Source organism: Schizophyllum commune, assembly GCF_000143185.2.
Source record: "Schizophyllum commune H4-8 unplaced genomic scaffold SCHCOscaffold_2, whole genome shotgun sequence".
Lineage (NCBI taxonomy): Eukaryota > Fungi > Basidiomycota > Agaricomycetes > Agaricales > Schizophyllaceae > Schizophyllum > Schizophyllum commune.
In genome coordinates, this window is record NW_026089539.1 from 2,777,847 (window position 1) to 2,798,905 (window position 21,059).

Consider the following 21,059-nt stretch of genomic DNA (forward strand, 5'->3'; position numbering starts at 1 on the left):
GCGCCGGTGGTGGGGGAGACGGAGGCGGCCACGACGGCGTTGGGGATGGCGATGGGCGGGCTCATTGTTACGAATGACATGGTGGGCGTGTGTTGTGCTTTTATATGGGCGACACGAGTTGGAATCACGTCAAGAAGGCGACAAGGGCGGTGGGGGACTTGTTGTCTGCGTGTTGCGGTTCGTCTGCGGATGGTGACTTGTCCGGATGGGCCGATGCCCAATCGAGCGCTGATCCTGCACTGATCTTGATCGCACTCGGTTCTTCCCCGTTGACTCAGCCCTGACTCGGCTGGGCCCCGTCCTTGTTCTCTCCTTGTCCATTCCCTTGTTCTTTACTCTCTACACTCGCCATGGGACTATATCTGCTCGACTACGGCGCGGGCAACGTCCAGAGTCTCGCCAACTCCCTCACAAAGCTCGGCCACACCTTCACCTGGATCGCCACCCCGGAGGACTTCGACAAGGCTACCGTCAGTCTTTCCCCCCAACGCGCGGCCGTACGTCCCATTCATCCCCTTCTCAGAGCCTCATATTCCCGGGAGTCGGCGCCTTCGAGACCGCCATAGATGGACTCGCCTCCCGCGGTCTGCTCGAACCTCTGCGCGCATACCTCCGATCCGGCCGTCCGTATTTCGGAATATGCATTGGAATGCAGGTTCTCTTCGCCAGTTCGGCCGAATGCCCTGGGTCTGCCGGCCTGAACCTCATCCCCTCCCCCATAACCGAGTTCGATTCCTCGGACAAATCCGTGCCGCACATGGGATGGAATTCGACTACCCGCGTGTTTCCCCAGCAGGGGATGGACGCGCAGGACTACTACTATTTCGTCCATTCGTATTGCGCAAAGTACGACCCCGTTGCGTACCCCGAAGCCGCGACCTGGGCGCACACTGTCACGCAGTATGGCCAGGAGCTCTTCATGTCGACCGTGCAGAAGGGGAACGTCTTTGGCGTCCAGTTCCACCCTGAGAAGTCGGGAGCAGCAGGGCTTGCGCTCCTGGACGAGTGGCTTCGCAAGAGCGAGACGGAGCGCTCATCACTCTCGGCGACTTCTTGTACGGGATCAGCGCCGGTCCTAAAGCCAAGTTCGAAACAGACGCTCACCAAGCGCATCATCGCATGCATGGACGTACGCGCGAACGACCAGGGCGACCTGGTAGTTACCAAAGGCGACCAGTACGACGTCCGGGAAAAGTCTGACATCAAGACCGACTCCGCTGGCGCAGTACGCAACCTCGGCAAGCCTGTCGCGCTCACAGCCCGCTACTACGAGGCAGGAGCGGATGAAATCTGCCTGCTGAACATCACATCCTTCCGCCACTCACCTCTACGAGATCAGCCGATGCTTGCAGTCGTCCGCGCCGCCGCAGAGACCGTCTTCGTACCGCTCACAATTGGTGGCGGGATCAAGGACAGCGTCGATCCCGATGGCACCAAACGCACTGCCCTCGAAGTCGCTGGCGTCTACTTCCGCGCTGGCGCAGATAAGGTCAGCATCGGGAGCGAGGCAGTCTATGCTGTGGAGCGCTTGCGGGAACGAGGCGGCCAAGGAGACGGGACGAGCGCAATAGAGACGATCGCGAAGGCGTACGGCAGACAAGCGGTCGTCGTCTCCATCGACCCCAAACGAGCTTACGTGGCCGCGAGCTACGATGGGCCGCGGAGAGACGAGATTGTGCGCGGAGAGGACGGCAAGGCGTGGTGGTATCAGTGCACGGTGTCGGGAGGACGCGAGACAAGAGATCTGTCAGTCGTCGAACTTGCTCAGGGCGTGGAGAAGCTAGGAGCAGGGGAACTGCTCGTCAACAGCATCGACCGAGACGGTACCGGAAAAGGCTTCGACCTCGATTTGCTATCACTGGTCAAGAAGTCTGTTCACATACCAGTGGTCGCGAGTAGCGGAGCAGGCGCACCAGGACACTTTGTAGACGTATTCCGGAAGACGAGTGTAGAGTCCGCGCTCGCCGCAGGTATTTTCCACCGGGAGGAGGTGCGGATAGAGGACGTAAAGGCGGCGCTAGCAGCAGAGGGGATCCCTGTACGACGAGGGTAGATATAGAGAATTGGAAAGAGCTGTCTGATTTGCACTGGCGCCGCATGGGGGACTGATCCCCCACGGAGGCCAGTACTCACGGAGGCGAAAGAGGGCTGCGGGGGATGTGTCAGCGAGGGTGCAGAAAACGAGTCTTAGACGAGGGGCGGCGGGAGATTGGCGGGATGCTCCAAGACGACGTCTCGCCTAGATGCAGAGGCGGCGCCTATGACGCGCAGTCGGCTGACTCCGGTTATCCGCCCCGCTGGAATCGCCTCGAAGCAGACTCGATTTACTCGCCCTTTGCTTCAGACCACCACCGTCGACACGCTACCCTCCTCCTCGTCGCCCGCCCCGCCGCTCGCGACAGCAGCAAGCAGCCGCATCAGGCCTTCGCCATCAGCTCCACCCCGAGCACGTGAGACCCAGCCAAGCCTCGAGAAGACCACATTGGCTTTTGATTCAAATGGCAGCCGTCGCCCCTCCTCCTCCTGGCAACCACCGCTCCCACCACAGCAGGTTGCGCTCCGGCTCAGATCCCTTCACGGATCCCACAAAGGCTCCCAAATCCAAGTCCTCCCATCGCGCAGTGCCCCCGCCTCCGCCCCCCAAGGCCTCTCCCCGCATGACACACGGCGCCCCGCCGAGGCCGCCCAAGGACGTCACCGACGCCGTACGCGAGACAGTGCAGGTTCGTGGCCAGGATCAACGCCACCGCATTGGTAGGAGCCAGAGCTCAATGTAAGCGGTTCGGTTTGTGCGTCGCCTGACCTCGTTTATCTGATCGTGCGTATGTCAGCCCACCTCAGGCCACTTCTCGCCCTCAAGCTGCCAGCCACCGCTCCCAATCTCAAGACTCGGTTCTTCGCACCGCCAACGCCATGGAAAAGTCCAAGACCAGAGGCCATCGCCCCAAGAAGGGTTCCCAGCACGCGGATGTCATCGACCGCCTAGACTTTACTGGCGTGGGCCCCAGTGAGTTTCGCGCTTATCGCAGGGCGAATGGTATGCTCATCGTTTACTAGTGTTCCACCACGATGGTCCGTTCGACGCTTGTGCCCCTTCGCGCAACCGCCAGCGCAACAAGGCGCCTATGCTAGCATGGAGCGGCAGCGGTGCCCCGCCGGGCGCCGATCCGGGGTCGCCCTACGAAGAGCCCTACCCCGAGCCTCCCAAGAAGAAGGTCGACGCGATCGCGGAGGCATGGGGCATACACGAGCCCGAGCCGTTCGAGGAGTTCTTCGCGGGTGGCAACAACGACAGCAACACGCCGACGAGCTCCATATACAACGGCCGTGCTAGCGCTGTACCCAAGTACCGCCGCGACGGTCGTCTCGATGATGGAACGCCTCCTCGCCGCAGTGGCCAGCGCACCCGTGGCGCCATCCCACCCCCTCAGCCCATCTTCGTTCCCGACTCTTCCTCCGTTGAACAGCAGTACCCCGCCGACTTCACGCCGCCGGCCGTCTCCCCCAGCAACGCGCCCAAACGCTCCAAGTCGCTCATGCAGCGCATCCGCAAGATGCGCGAGACGCCCAACGTGCCCGTTGACAACGAGGGCGGCAACAGCTCGCCAGGTGGCGACCCGCAAGCGCGGCCGGCGCACCGTCACCAGAACTCGCATGCGGGCCACTTTGGTGGCGGGCATCATCGGGACCGGAACGCGGAGACCCGTGAGGCCAGCGAGCCGTTTGTGTTCATCGAGAACAGCGCGCCCGCGCACAAGGACCTGCCCGCCACGCCCGGCAGCCGTGGCACGCCCGAGAGCCCGCCTGACGCGCAGACGGGGTATTTCGATGGCTACACCAGCCCGGGTGGGGGTGGATTGGGCAGGAAGACTAGCCTGATGAAGAAAGTCGGCCGCGTCGTGCGGGGCAGGGACCGATAAAGTGCCGGGCTTGGAAAGCCAGACTTAGACGTTACCGTACCACAGTGGCGAAATGGGCCCTAGCAGGGATGTATCTTTAATTTACTTGGTCGAGTGTTGGGCGGGCCTTGGTACCTACCACCTTACTCTTCTGTTTCCGTTTCTACTCGTTCTAGTATGCAGCTGGGTTGGGCCGTGTCTGAACTTCGGCGATATCTGTTGGCCTTGTGATGACCGTCCTTCTGGCTCCTTTTCTTTGACTTCGTTCGACGTGTCCCGTTACTACTCTACCTGACCCTTGGGACGTTTCCACGCTGTATCTTCCGGTGTTCAATATGTGTACATATGCCTATACGAGACGAATTTGATGATGAGAACAATAGCCTGGAGGTCGTGTGGGCGAAGTGAATCACCCGCGCCTTTCCGCACCTCTTCCGTGAGCCCTTGGCATGATGGTGCGGCGATAGGAGAACATTGGTTAGGGACCGAGGTCTGTATTGACGTGGCCTCATCATACTGAATCAAGACCAACGATAGTCTAGTAAGTATACACTTTGCACCTAAAGATCGCCGGTGGTCTCCGTGATTGCCTTTGTTTCCTGTCGGTTTACACTCCTGGCATCTTCTGGCTCCTTATCGACGCCGTCGAGCTCCTCAATTCGAGGTCAGCTTGGATTTTGACGCTAGAAGACCAACGCGAGGGTATGGACCTACAAATGTCCATCCTAATCACATGATGATGCAAACAGCCACAAGCATTGCCAAAGCGCCCAACGCATCATCTGTACCCTCGTCGTCTCTCCAAAGTTGAGCATAGGTACTTCCCCCTTAGTCCCTCCTCTCTCTCTGTAGCTGAATTACAGACATCACCCACCTCTTCAGACGCTATCGAAGTCTACTGAACCTGATCCTCATATTACGCCCGTGGTTCGCGCTTGGTAAACCTTCTGTGTATGACGGTCTCATCTAACTTCAATGATTGCAGCATAACTTGCCAACGCCTTCATGTCGTCGTTCGACAAAAGGGATTCACAGTACAGTGAATGGCAGTCGACGTCTGGTGAAGGGATGGCGCCAAACGACGCGCGATTAGTGCCCTCCTCCAGCATTCCCATCGATTCCCTACCGAATGAGCTCCTCGTTCTGGCTTTTAAATATGCGATACCGGAGGTTTCCAAATGGATAGGGTCCAGGCTTCTCACTATCTTCACCATGGTGGCGAGCCACGTCTGTCGGCGGTGGCGCAACCTTGACCTGCAGACTCCCAGCTTATGGACTCTCATCTGCTTTCGAACTTGGAAGCGGCTGCCTCTGCCTGTCGTGAAGCTCTACGAGTCGCGGTCCCAAAACCTCGACCTGCGTCTACATGTCCACATGGACTCCTTCGATGAACTGTCGGACGCGCAGATCCAGTGAGCGCAGAGATTGGCGTCACGCACATCCCATCTTTACATCAGCTACATGCACACCACCCCACGAACTTTGCTGCAGCAATCCATCGGCGCGTGCCGCTTGCAGTGGCTATCCTACGGCCCCTTCCATCTCCATCATCGCAACGTCGAACATAAGGACTTCGATTTCCCCTCTTTTCGGCATTTCCAACTGCGAGACGGGTGTCTGGAATGCGTGCCCCACTCTCGCAAGCTTACCTTTGCTGAGCTGCCCAATGCCCCCTCCGACGGCGAGGACTTGCGCACTGTCCTCGCTCGATCTCCCCACCTCCACACTCTGGTCCTTCCGGATTACACGGCCGATCTGCTTCCCGATGAGGCTACACCATGGCCTGCGATACACGCAGAAACTATCAGGCGGCTTGCAGAGTCTGTCTACTGCCAAAGGCAACGCCTTGTGCGGCGTCGACCTGATAGCGACTTCCACTTTGCGCCTCTGGCCTTCCACGGATTGGAATACCTCGAACTGGGCAGCACGGTGACTGCTATTCTGGCGCGACTTATCAGCGCCCCATTGGAATTCTTGAACACTCTGCACACTTTGCACTTGGTCGAGACAGGATGTGACGAAGTCATGCCATTCATGCTGTCCTTGGAGAGACTGCGCTGTGTGGTCTTAACTGATGCGCTTTCTCTGGACGTCTGGCCGACGGAACCTGAGGCATGGCCTTTCTTGGAGAAGATAGAGATACGAACCTTTGACCCAGAAGAAGAGGACCCCAGTCATTTGGCCGAATTCACTATGCGCCGCCAGACGATCTATAAATCGTTTCGCACGATGGTCGATGTTCCCCAATGGTGCCGCATATATCCTGAGGCTTTCCAGCATTGCGACGAGGCCTTCATGCATCATTCACTTCTTCAACAAAGACGGCGATGATTGTGCGTCTTAATCAATACGCGCTTGATAGGCTGGCTTTCAGAATCGTACTAATATCCAGTAGGTTACACGGGAAACAATATTGTTGGAAATGGTAGAGCTGTAGTGCTGTAGTGCGGTGGAGAGGACCTTTGGCAGTGCGTTCTCTGGCATTGAGTGAGGATTTTAGGTGCAAGGTAGAAAGAGGAGGGAACAATGCAGCCGTACGAATGGAGATACCCGAGTGATCTCCAATCAACATCATGTCCAGTTCCCGAAGTCCGCGTCTTCATCAACGTTCACGGTCTCCATTGTTCTCGACCGCTTAAGTCGACGGTGCAGGCGGTCACGCCTGTCATTATGAAGCTACCTCGCTCACTCCTTTCACGCGGGGCGCGTCGAACCAACTATCGCACCTCTTCGCGCGCGTTCTCCCTTGCTACTGCTCGTGAGCGTGGCGCACCCGTAGACCTGCACCCCGAGGTGGAGGACGCACTTAATGCTGGACGACCCGTCGTTGCTCTCGAGACTGCAGTCATTACGCACGGCTTCCCGGCACCGCGCTGTCTCGAGCTCGGTCGCGATCTAGAGGGGCTCGTACGCGCAGGCGGCGCCGTCCCGGCGACGATCGGGTTCGTTGGAGGGCGCGTGAAGGTTGGCCTGACGTCCTCTGAGCTGGAGCGACTGGCATACCGCACGGAGAACCCGGCGAAGGTGTCGCGCCGTGATGTGGCTGCAGCGATCACGGCTGGGGCGGACGGAGGTGCGTTGAGCGAAGGAAGTTACGGGAATCTATGCTGAGGGCCTACAGGGACGACATGTAGCACTACGCTCATATTCGCGGCGCTGGCCGGGATCAAGGTACGTTGTCTGTACAAGGTTGGAATTTATAGCTCATGGGTCTCTAGGTCTTCGCTACTGGCGGGTGAGCCCCTATCCTCTGAACTCCTTCATCCACTCATATTGACGATCATGCAGTCTCGGTGGCGTACATCGAGGGGCAGAGACCAGTACGTCTTTGCTGGCATTGAGACTCTCCTCACTCTAAAATAGCATCAGCTATGGATATCTCAGCCGACCTTCACGAACTGACTCGTTGTCCGGTGGGACTGGTATCCGCCGGTGTCAAGTCGATCTTGGATATTGGAAGGTAGGTCATCCTGTGATATGATGCAGTAGTATGCTGATAGCCGTCGTTCTCTAGGACATTGGAGTACCTGGTCAGCTCTTTGATCCCATCGACATGCGGGTCAAGCTTAAGAATGCTCGCAGGAAACTCTTGGAGTACCCGTCATATCCTACTCGAAGACGCGCGACTTTCCCGCCTTCTTCTCTCCGCGCAGCGGATTTGAGGTAAATCAATCGATGATTCAGCTCTACTGTGCTAGTACTCACTACCTTCGCAGGTACCTTGGAACGTGAACGACCCAGCCAGCGCGGCAAAGATCCTGCGTGCGTTCCTCAAACTCTCATTTTCGAATTGACTAATCGTGTCTCTGCAGATACCCACTGGCAACTAGGCATGCAGAACGGCGCCATCTTCGCCGCGCCGATACCAGAAGAGTACGAGGCGGCAGGTCACAAGATTCAAGCTGCTGTAGACCAGGCCGTTGCCGAGTCTGAAGCGAATGGCGTTGCCAGACGCGGCAAGGAGGCCACTCCTTGGTTGCTCAAGCGCGTCAGCGAGCTCACTGGTGGCTCGTCGGAGGCATCCAATGTCGCACTCCTCAAGAACACTGCGTTCATTGGTGCGTAGTGGTTCGGCGTTAGGTTCATCTATACAAATGGCTGATCATCTTCAAGGTGGCCAAATTTCGGCCGAGTACGCGAAGCTTGTAAGGAATACATAACCTACGTTCTGGGTTGAAAGGTGTATCTAAAATGAATGTACGACAGACAAATGGGAATGACATTACAACTACCTTTACACCACCGCCAACTTCCTCGACCATCCGGCAGCATGCTCCCCTGAAGCTCGAGCCATCGCCTGCAACACTGGTTCGTACTTTGCATGCAACTACAGGCTGCAGTCGGTAACACAATCACCAGCCACCTGCAAAGCTCCTGGTTGTTGGTTCTGCAGCCGTCGACCTGACCTCTCAAGCCGCACCTTCTTCGAATGACCAGCTTGCCGCTCACTCTACCGTTCCCGGCACAGTCGTATCCTCCCTCGGCGGCGTCGCGCGCAATATCGCTGAAGCTGCGCACCGCTGCTCTGCAGACCCTCAGTCGACCTTGCTCGTCGCGCCGCACGGCGCAGATCCTTTCGGAACGCTTCTGAAGGACGGTACGCAGAGTGTCGGTATGCGCTCCGACGGACTCATGCAGACTACGGGCTCGACGGCCGTTTGCAGCTTGATGCTGGATGGCACGGGCAATCTAGTGAGCGGTGTTGCGGCCATGGATATTACGCGGGACTTCGAAGCGGATACGGTGAGGACAGAAACAATACAAAGGCTGTCTGGCTTGCTGAACGTGTCAGTAGGTTGTCGAGCAAATTGAAAAGCACAAGCCCAACGTCGTAGCTCTGGATGGAAACCTGTCACCAGAAACGCTGACAGCAGTCGTTCGCTACTGCTACAAGCACGGCATCAAGAGTACGTACGCCATGCATTCCACTAATGCTCTTCACTGATCCTCTTCCAGCCCTCTTGTAAGTTAGATGTACTTTCGTACCTGTAACCTCCCTCTCACCATACGCAGCGAGCCCACCTCCCTCACCAAGAGCACCGCCATCCTCTCTGCTGCGTTCGACTGCCTCCCGCCCACCGGCGGCGTCGCTCCAGTCACCTTCGCCACTCCAAACCTCATCGAGCTCGAGCACATGTATCGCACCGCCGTTGCCGGCGACCCCTTCGACGCCATGTCTCACAAGGGCTGGTGGGCCACGCTCGACACTCTTGCTCTGAACGACGCCTTCCGCATGGATATCGAGCAGCTTTCTCGGCAGCCCGCCTTCGATGCGGGTGGCGATGAGAGCTTGGGCAAGCTCACTTTCCTCCGCGAGCGTGGCGTTGCGCAGATGGCCATTAACCTCCTACCTTTCTTCGAGCACCTGATCGTCAAGTTGGGCCCGCGAGGCGCACTTGTTGCGATGCGTTTGGATGACAAGATGGGCACGTCGGGCTGGGCGAATGAGCGGAGCAATCCTCGCGGACGCTATATTGTGGCGCACGGACGGGACAGCGCGAAGGTCGTTCTGATGCACTTCCCCGCTTTGCCTGCTCCAGGGATTGTCAACACCACTGGCGCAGGGGATACCTTCGTGGGAAGCTTCCTGAGCGGCATAGTGGTCAAGCCGGACGCAACGCGCGATGTGGACACCTTGAAGATGCTCATCAATGCCTCGCAAAGGGCAGCGGTCATGACAATGCAGAGCCAGGCTGCCGTCTCGCCCCTGTTGAAACCGACGGTTATATCATAGGGGAGGGATAACAGGATGGCATTAATATGATCTAGAGTACGCTCAAGTAATCTATTCCACTGTCAGAGTTCCCACCTTCACGTCCTCACGAGCTCGTCTGCGGCGCTCCTTCTCGGCTGTCGCAAGCGCCTTTGCGAGATCCTTCGCCTTCTTCTCGTACCGAGCCTGTGCGCCATGCCGCAAGCGAGTGATGATGTTGGCCGCCTCACCCTTCGTTAGCTCGGCAATACGCCTCTGCTGCGCCACCGCCTCCCCTTCGCCATCGAGCGCCGAAAGGGCCTTCTTCCACCGCTTCTTGATGAACTCCTTCTGCCCTGGAGTGGCAGGTGCCTTCCTCCAGTTCGCGGTTCGCAGGAAGCTAACAACCATCAATGCCCGAAGAGGTGAAAAGTGACAAGGAAGACAGCTCACCCGAGTGCCAACTTCTTCAAGTTTGGCTTGGAGTTGACGTACGTGTCGCATCCGCGTACGGCGTCTGGTAGGTTTTCTGCCTTCAAGACGGGGCGAGCGCGCATATAAGGAGACATCTTCAGCTCCTTCATGGTGATCCTGTCCATGGCGGGCGTAAACCAGGCCTCAAAGATCTCTCGTTTCTCTTCCTCATCTGTAACATTACTGAGCTTCACTGCCAGAAGGGGGAAAAGACTAGAGCTGACCATAGCCCTTGGTAATCCGGATATGCCCATGTCCCATGCAATCAAGCACGTAGACGTCGTTGCCGCAAGAGACCCAAGCATAGCGGGAGAGAGCCGCTATATGCGGGTCGCCTGTCGCGCCATGCACTGTCGAGAAGGGGTTCTCGTGATCGCGGAAGGTGATGGACTCTGGTTCCTCGACGTCTTCCACGACCTGAGGTAGCTCGTCTCCGTCGGCGCCCGCCAGAGACTGTGGCAAGCCATCCTGCTCCGCAGCACGCTCTTCCAGTGACTTCAGGTCGGCGTCTAGATACAATGGTAAGAAAACCTCAAATTTGCGCAGGGTGCAGGTCAACACGAACCTTCGATGACTTCGTTGGGGTCAAGACCGAAGAGCGTCGGCGTCGACATAACGCCCTGCACGCGTGTTTGCGTATCGACGAAGTCGATGATATGGCAGTCAGTCTTGCCCGTCGACGGAGACAAGCGCATTCCGCGGCCAATCTGACCCCGTCAGCGCATTTCCTTTGAACAAAAAAATGCGGGCTCACCATCTGAGCGAAGACGTTCCGCGACCTTGTCGGCCGGGCGACGACAACGCAATCGATGTTGGGAATGTCCGCACCTTCAGTCAGGATGGCTGTAAGGCAGGATAAGTACACGCCGACGACTTGGACAGCGCATATACCCACCACAGTTGATCAACACCGGGAACTCCCCAGCTCGGAACTGCGCAATGAGCTCCCTACGCTCAGCGGCAGGTGTCCCAGAGTAGACGTATCGCGCATCAACGCCATAGCTGCGAAAGGCCTGCGTCAAACTCTCGACGTGTGCGATGCTAACGCAGAAGACGAGGGTGGACTTGCGCTTCGCTGAAAGGAGTGAGCCAGGTACATCGAAGGGAAATTGAGATGGAGGGGCTCACCTGCGCGATGCAGCCAAGTCTTCACCACCAGATCGTTCACCGTCGGCGTGTTGATGACACGAGCTAGGCTCGCCGCATTGAAGTCCCCCGTCTTCGTGTTCACGGTGACCTCATTCAACTTAAGCCTCGCATGGACAGACGTGAAGCGGACGTCGCAGAGCCTGACCCCATCATCAGCCTCCCCTCATCAGCATCTGCACCGACAGACGCACGCACCACTCCTCCTTGATCATCTCCAAGAAGCTCCGGTGGTACACAATGCGCTCGAAGACCGAGCCCAACGCTAGCCCATCGTGGCGGCTGAAGGTGGCCGAAAAGCCAATGATGGGAATCTTGTGAGGGGCAGGGGTATGAGGCACGAAGTCCTTGTCGGGATGTTGTACGCCCGGGTCGAAGTGTGCGAGGATTCGGCGGTAGCTTGGCGGGTATGAGTGAGGAAGCTGGAGGGTAAGCTGAGGTGGACGTACGAAGGGGCGGCGGCATGATGTGCTTCATCTACGACGATGGCTTTGAGTCGGACGGGGTCGATCTTTCTTAGACGCTCTTCCCTCAAGAGGGTCTGGTACGTAGCCACGGTCCTGTCTTGCGCGTCAACTTCGATACATTGCAAAGACGCAGACCACGTACACGTCCGCATTCCCCGTCGCCTGATGCTTTGCTCCCTGCTCGATCTCGACAGACCAACTCGGGAAGAGCCTCGTAACCTGCTCAGCAGACTGCCGCGCGAGCTCGACACTGTTGACGATGATGAGGGACCGCGTCGCCTGTTCATTGTCCTTCGGTGGATGCAATCGCGAGAGTAGCGAGATGAAGACGGTGGTCTTTCCTGCGCCAGTAGGTAGTGAGACGCCGATCCGCGTGCTGCCCGCGTTGAGCGCGTCAGTACATGCTTGCAGACAATGCTCTTGGTAAGGCCGGAGCGCAATAGTAGTAGTTGCCGAATGTGTTGAGCGTCGTCCAATGGCAAGGCTAGCCTGCAGCACCCCTCGCATGCACAACCATCTCATGTGTGGGGGAAGAGAAACACGAAACCAACATCTTGACAGACACCCTCGCTTTCAGTGAGTACTCCATTCACAAGCCAACAGTCTTCACTTCACAAGCTCACACGCCCCACAAAAGAATGAGTGCCCCTCGAACGGCGGTAAGATTTTAGGCAAGCTATGTAGGGTATTCCTAAGTACCGGGAAGTGTCTAAAGATCGCAAAGCACGGTGAATAACGATTATGAGCCCCGACTCGTGTCCAAGTCTCGAGACGCTTAACCGGAGCCACCAGCGTAGACCTTGCCGAAGGCGAGCTCCTGGAACTTGTCGTACAAGGACAGCACACCGGCACCAGCGATACCACGGAGAATGTTGGCACCAGCGCCCTTGAAGAGCGACGGGACACCCTCCTTGGCGATGATCTGGGAACCACAGTCGAACATGGACTTGTAGTGGGTAGCAGAGCCGGAGGTCATCATCATGCGACGACTATATGCATGTCAGTGATGAATAGCTTTATGACCCAGGGATGAACGTACCGAATGGTGTCGAGCGGGTACGACGCAAGACCGGAACCAGTCGTGACACACCAACCCAGAAGGAAGGAAGCGAGGAAGGAACCCTCGAGCGAGCCGACGAGGACAACCGGCTCTGAGGAAGAGGTCAGCAAAGCGTTAGAAGCAGCAAGCGTGGTAACTCACTGAGCGAGTCGTAGAGACCGAAGTAGAGACCACGGTACACAATGATACCCGCGACGGACGGGACGAAGCCACGGTAGAGACCGGCGATACCGTCAGACGCGAGCGTCTTCTTGTAGACGTCGATGAGGCCGTTGAACTGACGCTCCCCTCCACCCTTGGTGGACTTGGCGTCGTTCGCGAGACGCGTACGAGCGTAGTCGAGGGAGTAGACGAAGAGGAGGGAAGAGGCACCAGCGCCGGCACCGGAGGCAATGTTACCACCGAACCACTTCCAGTAGCCCTCAGACTTCTTGAAGCCGAACAGGGACTTGAAGTAGTCCTCTGCGCATGACGTCAGAGATACGAACAGCTTCGATAGCAAGCACACGCACTGAAGGCAAAGTTGAGCGCCTGGGTCGGGAAGTAACGGATGACGTTGGCAGTGTTGCCACGCCACAACGAAACGAGACCCTCGTCGCGGTAGGTGCGGACGAAGGCGTCACCGATACCCTTGTACGGGCGGTCGAGGCGGCCCTGCTTGATCTGGTAACGAACGCGTCAGAGTCTGATCGGGAGCAGAAAATTTGCGAATGCGCGCACCATCTCGCCCTGGTTCTGAACCAAGAGCTTGATACGCTCAATGGGCGCAGCAGCAGTTTTTGAGACGGCCTGTGAGGGGAATGAGGTTGAATGTACAACATATATGCGGGTAACCACGTACGGCAGAGACACCACCCATCATGAAGTCGGCTACGGAACATGGTCAGCTACGCGTTCTGTGCAGACGCGACTGCTTTGAGACGCACTGGCGAACTCCGCGGGACTATAAAACAAATGTGAGCCAAAGTGCTAGACATGTCGAAAATGGACACGTACGTCTTGCCCTTCGATGCCATCTTGGACTGCAAAGAGAACAGCACCGCGTTAGCGTCTGCGAAAACACGGGAAAGAACCGTCGAAGGCGGTTGCGCCGACGGCGACGCACCTGTGGAGGAGAACGGGGAACTGAGTGGGGAGAAGGAGACCGTCGAGGTTAAGGAAAGAAGCTGAAAACTGGACCGTAATATACTCGTCGGAAGGAGCCGGAGCCGGACGCACGTGACTTCGGCGCGGACGGGCATGGCGCTGCAGCCAATACGGGCGCTCGCTCGCGCCATGAGGCACACGACTCCCGGCGTTCGGCGGACCGAGCAGGTTAGAAACCCGTTTTATCATCCTTCTCGGAGTGCAATTAAAATCGGACACGTATCCGCGACCTCCTCGCGCCCGTCCATCACGTTCAAAAGGCGAGTACCATTACACGAGATACAATAGACAGCGTACGACAGAGGAATAAGATAAGAGCAGTCCACGAAATCACCAACGCCCACTCCCACTACCACGCTGATACGAACTCCCGCCATACGATGGATAAGACGGGGAAGATAAGCCATTCGCGGGGTAGGAGGCGCTGGTCCCGTAAGACCCTGCGCCATTCGTAGTGCCGTTAGGCGGGGCGCGAGAGGACGTATAGGTCGCAGCAGGGCGTATCGGTGGTGGATAGTCGCCTCCCCCATTTATGTTGTTGGAGGAGGCCGAGCGTAACACACCACCGCCGCCCAACTCCGTTCGACTCCTCTTCCAAATCACTTCGCTGGGCGACGATCCTCGTAAGCCAGCATCGTCGGCTTTCCTCTTCGTCGCGGGGTGAGAAGCCGCCAGAGGCGGTCCGTCATCCTCCTCGTCCGAGTCGAGGGTCAAGTCGATGACATTGCTCTGTGGTCGTCTTGGCTCGACGGACTGGCTGGACTGCGTCAAAGGCGGCGACAGCTCGCGCTTGACCCGTCCCTCGTCCTCTTCGTCGTCCGAGTCCAAGACGAACACTTCGACCTTGTTCTTGCCCTTGTCGTTCGCACCGGAGGTGAGCTTGGAAGGCGAAAACGTCGGCTTCGGTGGTGGCGGCTTCGAAGTCGTGGCTACAGGATGTGTAGCCTTCCACTCTTCGGAGCCGTACTTGTTGTCTGTCGTATGCCACTCCCCGTCAGCTTCCACTATAACATCCTCTACGCTATCTGGTGTCGCCTTGAGAATGTCGTCGAAGTATCTGGCGGGAAGAGAGCGGTAAGACAAGTGACTACACTTCATTACGGCGGGAACTTACCCGTCTATTATGAGCTCCTTTGGGTCCAGCTGACGCTCGCATACAGGACACAGCCACGTTGTCGTTTGCTCCATGACGGAAAACCACATGAAGGCGTCGAAGCATTGTGGATGGACGCATCGAGTCGACCTTGATGGTGTCCCCACTCGCATGAAGCTCAGCTGCGCAATTTGTGAGCTAAAGCACGACGTTGCGGGGCTGAGCACATACCGGGCACTTCAAGGACATCTTCGACGCTCCTGCCACGATGTCGTCGTCGTCGGACATCTGCGCTTTCACTGCGGACGAAAGATGAGAGGCGTACGGCATGCACATGATGATGATGCCTTACTCTGCTGTTGTATTGTTGCGCTGGATCGATAGCCCGTCTTCTTCAGATTGTCCACGAGCGTGTTCACAGTCGTCGCCTCGACAAGCATGACAACCATGTAGAATTTCTGTGCGTCAAGTCAGAGGCGAAGTTCACGAGGATTGCGTCGCACGTACCCTGGGCGCTGTAGGCTGCTGGCTGTTGACGTAGACCATCTCTACACGATTTTGGTGACCGTTCAGTTTGACGTGCTTGGTAATATCGGGAGGTGGGGCGGTTCCAGGTTTCTTCTTGAGACCCTTGAGGTTTGCAGTGATCTGCACGCCATTTACTCGGACTTCGCATGTAGGAGGAAATTCTATGAGACAGGGTGGAGGGTTCGACCGGAAACCGGGGGCATTAGAATAGAATAGTGATGATGTGCAGAATAGGCGCAGTTGATGTCTGGAATGACGGTCAGCACGTACGAAACCCTAGTACAGGCGACATGCACGCACCCTGGGGCTTTCACTTTCGCCGACATGTCGCTCGGAACCGCGAAAGATAGAGTCTGCTGCCGACGATCTGTGGCGCTAGCCGATTCTGCATACAATGTCAGCGAAGCTGCCTTAGACGACCCGAGCACAAACGCACCTGGGCACTCTGCGATGGTAGAGAGGACTTCGAGGACTTGAAAGAAAGGAGATTCCTTGAATCGTATCCCTTGTTCCACATCAGCCTGCAGAGTCGACGCCCTCTGGGCTCCGATCACACCTTTGGGTTTCGTGGGAGATGCGAGGCTACTAGGGATGGTAGTAGGCCGTCGAGGCGGAGCATATGGGTTGTATGGAGGGACAGAGGATGGCACGGTGGGAGGAGCGGCCTTGTGATAAGACCCGTACGAGCTGCTGGCGCCGGCGCTTGACTGAGCGGTGTAACTTGGTACAGTGCGGGGCGCATAACTGCTAATGGTGCATATGAGCGGCGTCGACTGAAAGAGAGGGCTGGCCACGCACTGTCCATGACTTCGAACTTGATTAATGACTCCTTTCGCCCTCGTCCACTGGTCCGTCATGTTATTGTCTCGATAACTGCGTAGTAGGCTGGTGATCCGTGTCAGGATTTCGTTCTTCTTGCCCGACTTGACGAGATTCGTGCGGCACTCGTCGTTGATGCCGGTCAGCGTCTGCTTGAGCCTGTCTACGGTGAAGTGCCTCAGGTAGCTGTCCACAAGCTGGGAGGTGGCACCGGTCAGTCAGGAGAAGGGATCAATGACTGGGATGGAGTGCGGACCTCGAAGTCTGACCAGGCCTCGTTATTCGCCATGAATCAGCTGGAGCGTCCAATTTGCCGCCAGTTTCCCGACAGGCGTTCGCGCGGATGGCGTATGAGTTTGGCGTCGCGTCGGTACAACGGAGAGAAGAGCGAGGACCGGGCCAAACAGTCGCAAATCATGCTCGAGCTCTCCCACGCCTCAACTTCAACCAGTCACTGATCGATCGCACATGGACGACTACGATAAACTGACCCCCGAGGAACGCGAGAAGAAGGACAGGGAGGACAGGGAGAGGGAGCGGCAGGAGCAAGCGAGTAGGTATAATTTTGCGCCTCAAATAAATGTCGCTCAGCTAGCGCCCTCTAGCGCTTCCTTACTCGTGGACCCAGGAGCTTTCTGACGTCGATGTGACCGTCCCTGTGCCCCCGGGCACGCGAGGCAGGGACCTCGTCGTCGAGATCAAGAAGAAGCGTTTGAGTGTCGGACTCAAAGGTCAACCCAAGATCTTGGAAGGCGAACTCTGCAAGGAGATCAAGGTCGAAGACAGCACTTGGACGCTAGGTGGGAAACGTGCTTCCGCCACATACACGCGGTATAGCTGACCATACTAAGAGGACAACAAGCTCGTTCTCATCCATCTTGAGAAGCTGAACAAGCAGACTTGGTGGGAGAATGTCCTGACGCATCACCCGAAGATCGACACTACCAAGATTGTGCCACCCAACAGTTCATTGAGTGAACTTGACGGCGAAACAAGGCAAGTGCTTTCTATATTGTCTTTCTGTTGATTACTGACGATGCATTGCAGAGGGATGGTCGAGAAGATGATGGTGCGTAGCCATTCATTGACCAAAGGTCGGCATCCATCTGACGCCACCCGCACAGTACGACAACCAGCAGAAGGTCAGTAAGTCGTCTCTTCCCACATCGCCATCTCACATCCCCGTAGCAAATGGGCAAGCCCACGTCAGACGAGCAGAAGAAGGCGGAGGTGCGTTCGTCTTCGTTGCAGTCGCTTACCATCTCCTGACCTTCGACAGGCTCTCGCGAAATTCCAAGCCGCACACCCAGAGCTCGACTTCTCGAATGCGAAGATCTCGTAGAAAATATAACTCCAAGCACAATTGTACTACCACTACCACAGCAAATGACACGGCTTTCGGAAATCGTGCCGCAATCTAATTCGTCGTGTCTGCAAGTATCACCTCATTAGCCCATGCTCATGCAAAGGTAAGCTTTGCTCACAAGGCGCGCACCGCTCCTCCTTTACCGCGTCCGCGGCCTCGTGGTCCTCGCAGTTCATCTGCGCATGGCCCCAGAAGGCGAGGAAGTTGCCGTTCGTGCAGAGGCACTCGTAGTCGTCGCTGTAGTCGACACGGTCAGCAAGGTAAAGGGATTGAAGTACAATGCGCTGGGGTTCAGAAGCAGAATAATACTCACGCGCTGCACTCCGGGGTATTCTGCGCGGACACATCCCACGCAGTCTCGCCGCACTCCCGCTGGGCGGCGACGAGGCCGAGCAGGCCGCTGAAGAGGAGGGTGGCGACGGTGAGCTTGAACTGCATGTTCGTTTGCGAGGCTTGAACGATGAACTTGGGTGGGGTTGTTTCGCTGTTGCACGATCTCACTGCCAGGCTTATATATTGATCGTCTGACGGTAACACGGACAGCCTTGTGTCCCATCCGCAATTAACCGTCAACAGAGTCGCAGTACGACCTCGCGTCCTACTATTCAAGACGAAGACAGACCATCTGGAAAAGGCGGTGAATCCCCGCAACTTGTATTCCAACCCGCTGATCCCATGCTCTTTGAAACATTACACTCCAAGTGGAGAGCCCGTCTACAGCCCGTCTTGGGCATTACAGTACGACCAACAACATGACAGTACGGCCTACAACAGCCTACAACATATTAGAGAGCACAGCTATCGATCCATAACATCCCGAACGTCGCGCATCTGCATCGTCTGTAACAAGCCGCTGCATCATGCAGCCTTTTTCCTCTTCTGAGGCCGCGGCTCGGCACCGCCGCTCGACGACGCGCTCTTCCGCTTGACCGACTCCACAAGGTTCTGCAAGCTACGCGCCCCGTCGTCCGCGGAGGGCGAGGCCGCGCGCTTGTGGCTGCTCTTGCGGGCGTCCTGCCCGTCCCCGACCGCTGACTTGCGGCGCTTGATGCGCTCTTCGAGCAGCGCGGACATCGCCTTCGTTTTCTTGAATCTGGTGAGGGTGGTCAGCGTCGCCTTCGACTCTACCTCCGAAAGCAACGACTCACTGAGGATTCGTCGGGTCGATCGCGAAGCTCGGGTCCTCGTGCAGGACCTTGAACCGCTCGTCGTTCACGTCGAGCGTGAAGTCCTCCTGCAGGTCCTTCTCCTCCTCGCCGCCCTTGCCCCTGCGTTTCTTCTTGTTCTTCTTTTTCTCCGCCTTCAGGATCGCCTTCATGTCGAAGTGGGCCGGCTCTGCGTTCGGGTTGTCCGAGGTGGCGACGAGGGCGAGTTCTTCGGCCGTGCTCTCCACGCGGGGGGTGGTGTCGTCCGCGTTACTCTTCGCCCCCTTCCTATCCTTCTTGCCATCCTTCTTCCCGTGCTTGCTGGATTTCTTCGCCGATGTCTCCTCCTCATCCACCTCGAAGAAATCGTCCCCATCCGCTGCAGGGGCTTCCTTCCCCGCATGCCGCTCCTTCATCTCCTCCTTCCGCTTCCTCCGCTTCTCGCGCATCTTCCGCTGGTACTTGTCCAGCGTCGTCTCCTCCCCGTCGCCCTTCTTCTCGCTCAGGCCGGGCGTGAACGTGATCTCCATGTCCACGTCGTCGTCGTCCGCGTCTCCCCACGCCCCCATCCCCCCATCACCCTTGCTACCGCCACCCTTCGCCCCCCACCCCTCCGGCAACTCACTATCGCCCCCGCCAAGCAACAATGCCCTCAGCTTATCCCGGGAGGCCTTCTTCTTCCCCGTCCCATCACCATCCCCCTCCTCCCCCTCCCCCTCATCCTCGGACCCCGACGAGGCGATGTACTGCCGGAAGTCGGCCTCCTCGATCTCCTTTTTGGTGAAGGCGCGGCGGGTGACCTTGGCGCGCTCGGGGTCGTCTTCGTCCCAGGTGAGCTTGACTTTGGAGTGGCGGAGGGCCTGGGGAGGGGTTAGTGGGTAGGTAGAGGGGGAAAAGGGGGAAAGGGGAGAGGGAAGGAATAAAGGGAAAGGGCTACTTACATCGGTGACGAAGTCGACGGCTTTGTAAGGCGCGTCTGGGGCGTCGGTTTCGTTTGTGGCCTCGTCTCTGAAAGGATGTCAGATCCAAGTTGGGTATGCTTGAAAGAGTAATCTTACCTGGGCTCCTCGTCGAAAGTCATACCATCGGGTACGAAGCTGAGGTCGAAGACATTCGCTGACCGCTCGAGCTCTGTGCCCTCGAGTTCGGCGTAGATATGTGATGCAGCGTCGACGGTGTCGCATTCGACGATAGCGTAGTAGTATCTATCAGGAGGTTAACCGAGAAAATGGTGGGGGATGCATACGCTGCTCACCTTAACCGTTCCAACTGGTACTTGCGAAGCGCGTCCTCGTCGTACTTGCCCTCCTCTCCTACCTCGTACACCGTGCGCTCGTTGATATCCTCCTCATCAACCTCGTTCTTCTTCCCGAAGATCTCAGCAGGCGGACCCTCCACCTCCTCCCGCGCCATCCTCTCCTTGCCGAACGAGCTCGGGTACACACGCACGCTAAGCACCTTGCCGCGCGCTATAGGATGTGAGCCCCCCACCGCGCCCTTGGCCGTCTTCCCTTGCGCCTTGACTTTCCCTGAGGACAGAGTAGGAGCAGTCGGTGACACGAGGGACGAGAAGATCTTGTATAGATGTATCGCACGGACATGGTCCCAGTCGAGGTTCACCACAGCCAGGCGGTTGGTGCGGGAGCCCTCGGCGACGGCCTGGAGGGGGTTGGTCTTCTCGTAGGCGGCGACCTGAGCGTCGAGGACGGCGACGGTGTCCTCGTCAAGGTCGATCTCGGCGTCCTCGTCATCGCGGGGGACGGCGATCGGGCGAGAGGAGTCCTGCCCTAGCACTACCTCCCCCTCTTCGTCGCTATCGTCCGCCCCCTTGTCCTCCTCATCTTCCTCCTCATCCGAAGACTCCATAAGCACCGCTCCGCGCGCATAGTCCGGGCCGGGCTTCGAGCCAACGAGGATCTCATCGTCCTCGCCCCTCTCGAGACGGTAGTAGCGATTCAAGTCATCCTGGTCCTTCTTGCTCGACACCGACCGACCATACTTGTCCACTCGCTCTAATCCTACAGTCAGCTCGACGATCGGTGGGGCCTGAACGTGGGGGAACGCACTTGATTTCCCCTTCTCCTGCGCGAAGAGCCCCTTAAAGCGCTCGTCGACGACAACCTTGTCCTCCTTGCGCTTGACCTTGCGGAAGCGCGGGTCCGTGCGCAGCCTGGCGAATCGCGGGTCGGACATCGTGCAGTCTGCTCTGCTTTCCAGAAGCTGG

At 57.6% G+C, this 21,059-nt stretch overlaps 11 protein-coding genes across 11 annotated transcripts; 5 read left to right on the forward strand and 6 right to left on the reverse strand.

The window, feature by feature from the left end:
• Nucleotides 1-225: 225 nt before the first annotated feature.
• On the forward strand, nt 226-2,105 carry SCHCODRAFT_02612243 (imidazole glycerol phosphate synthase HisHF). The gene is made up of 2 exons (XM_003038482.2): nt 226-470; nt 524-2,105. The coding sequence occupies exons 1-2, from the start codon at nt 351-353 to the stop codon at nt 2,051-2,053; spliced, it is 1,650 nt and encodes a 549-aa protein (XP_003038528.1). The 5' UTR covers nt 226-350; the 3' UTR covers nt 2,054-2,105.
• Nucleotides 2,106-2,657: 552 nt separating this feature from the next.
• Nucleotides 2,658-3,920, forward strand: SCHCODRAFT_01166662 (uncharacterized protein; the record flags this gene model as incomplete). Its single annotated transcript, XM_003038481.1, has 3 exons — nt 2,658-2,773; nt 2,832-3,007; nt 3,058-3,920. The coding sequence occupies 3 exons, from the start codon at nt 2,658-2,660 to the stop codon at nt 3,918-3,920; spliced, it is 1,155 nt and encodes a 384-aa protein (XP_003038527.1).
• An 842-nt stretch (nt 3,921-4,762) lies between these two features.
• SCHCODRAFT_02612258 (uncharacterized protein) lies at nt 4,763-5,432 on the reverse strand. Its single transcript, XM_050344525.1, has 3 exons — nt 5,357-5,432; nt 4,885-5,311; nt 4,763-4,826 (listed from the first exon to the last, which is right to left on the reverse strand). The coding sequence occupies exons 2-3, from the start codon at nt 5,111-5,113 to the stop codon at nt 4,816-4,818; spliced, it is 240 nt and encodes a 79-aa protein (XP_050202372.1). The 5' UTR covers nt 5,114-5,311; nt 5,357-5,432; the 3' UTR covers nt 4,763-4,815.
• On the forward strand, nt 4,995-6,543 carry SCHCODRAFT_02166292 (uncharacterized protein). The gene is made up of 4 exons (XM_050341963.1): nt 4,995-5,114; nt 5,168-5,311; nt 5,357-6,232; nt 6,295-6,543. The coding sequence occupies exons 2-3, from the start codon at nt 5,274-5,276 to the stop codon at nt 6,228-6,230; spliced, it is 912 nt and encodes a 303-aa protein (XP_050202373.1). The 5' UTR covers nt 4,995-5,114; nt 5,168-5,273; the 3' UTR covers nt 6,231-6,232; nt 6,295-6,543.
• SCHCODRAFT_02612260 (uncharacterized protein) lies at nt 6,488-9,964 on the forward strand. The gene is made up of 15 exons (XM_050344526.1): nt 6,488-6,972; nt 7,021-7,070; nt 7,118-7,134; nt 7,188-7,219; nt 7,269-7,359; nt 7,414-7,429; nt 7,482-7,562; nt 7,616-7,661; nt 7,712-7,957; nt 8,013-8,044; nt 8,106-8,207; nt 8,259-8,642; nt 8,695-8,806; nt 8,856-8,862; nt 8,913-9,964. The coding sequence occupies exons 1-15, from the start codon at nt 6,570-6,572 to the stop codon at nt 9,631-9,633; spliced, it is 2,340 nt and encodes a 779-aa protein (XP_050202374.1). The 5' UTR covers nt 6,488-6,569; the 3' UTR covers nt 9,634-9,964.
• A 314-nt stretch (nt 9,965-10,278) lies between these two features.
• On the reverse strand, nt 10,279-12,185 carry SCHCODRAFT_02489724 (P-loop containing nucleoside triphosphate hydrolase protein; the record flags this gene model as incomplete). Its single annotated transcript, XM_003037137.1, has 8 exons — nt 10,279-10,596; nt 10,641-10,772; nt 10,820-10,908; nt 10,961-11,140; nt 11,194-11,354; nt 11,410-11,610; nt 11,661-11,771; nt 11,821-12,185. The coding sequence occupies 8 exons, from the start codon at nt 12,183-12,185 to the stop codon at nt 10,279-10,281; spliced, it is 1,557 nt and encodes a 518-aa protein (XP_003037183.1).
• A 147-nt stretch (nt 12,186-12,332) lies between these two features.
• Nucleotides 12,333-13,888, reverse strand: SCHCODRAFT_02612269 (ADP/ATP carrier protein). The gene is made up of 9 exons (XM_003037136.2): nt 13,844-13,888; nt 13,735-13,760; nt 13,665-13,681; nt 13,580-13,608; nt 13,459-13,527; nt 13,251-13,401; nt 12,880-13,200; nt 12,718-12,829; nt 12,333-12,667 (listed from the first exon to the last, which is right to left on the reverse strand). Exons 2-9 carry the CDS (start codon nt 13,752-13,754, stop codon nt 12,454-12,456), a joined length of 933 nt encoding a protein of 310 aa, XP_003037182.1. The 5' UTR covers nt 13,755-13,760; nt 13,844-13,888; the 3' UTR covers nt 12,333-12,453.
• Nucleotides 13,889-14,214: 326 nt separating this feature from the next.
• On the reverse strand, nt 14,215-16,362 carry SCHCODRAFT_01166658 (uncharacterized protein; the record flags this gene model as incomplete). Its single annotated transcript, XM_003037135.2, has 8 exons — nt 14,215-14,941; nt 14,999-15,159; nt 15,209-15,276; nt 15,330-15,435; nt 15,485-15,781; nt 15,802-15,890; nt 15,942-16,010; nt 16,062-16,362. The coding sequence occupies 8 exons, from the start codon at nt 16,360-16,362 to the stop codon at nt 14,215-14,217; spliced, it is 1,818 nt and encodes a 605-aa protein (XP_003037181.1).
• Nucleotides 16,363-16,749: 387 nt separating this feature from the next.
• Nucleotides 16,750-17,745, forward strand: SCHCODRAFT_02612276 (nuclear movement protein nudC). Its single transcript, XM_003038479.2, has 7 exons — nt 16,750-16,877; nt 16,930-17,124; nt 17,176-17,320; nt 17,372-17,393; nt 17,449-17,466; nt 17,513-17,554; nt 17,604-17,745. The coding sequence occupies exons 1-7, from the start codon at nt 16,793-16,795 to the stop codon at nt 17,664-17,666; spliced, it is 570 nt and encodes a 189-aa protein (XP_003038525.1). The 5' UTR covers nt 16,750-16,792; the 3' UTR covers nt 17,667-17,745.
• On the reverse strand, nt 17,742-18,128 carry SCHCODRAFT_02697043 (uncharacterized protein; the record flags this gene model as incomplete). Its single annotated transcript, XM_003037134.2, has 3 exons — nt 17,742-17,755; nt 17,809-17,927; nt 18,004-18,128. The coding sequence occupies 3 exons, from the start codon at nt 18,126-18,128 to the stop codon at nt 17,742-17,744; spliced, it is 258 nt and encodes an 85-aa protein (XP_003037180.1).
• A 420-nt stretch (nt 18,129-18,548) lies between these two features.
• SCHCODRAFT_02489838 (uncharacterized protein) lies at nt 18,549-21,028 on the reverse strand (the record flags this gene model as incomplete). Its single annotated transcript, XM_050342915.1, has 6 exons — nt 18,549-18,783; nt 18,839-19,695; nt 19,777-19,843; nt 19,894-20,040; nt 20,091-20,853; nt 20,902-21,028. The coding sequence occupies 6 exons, from the start codon at nt 21,026-21,028 to the stop codon at nt 18,549-18,551; spliced, it is 2,196 nt and encodes a 731-aa protein (XP_050202375.1).
• Between the last annotated feature and the right edge of the window lie 31 nt (nt 21,029-21,059).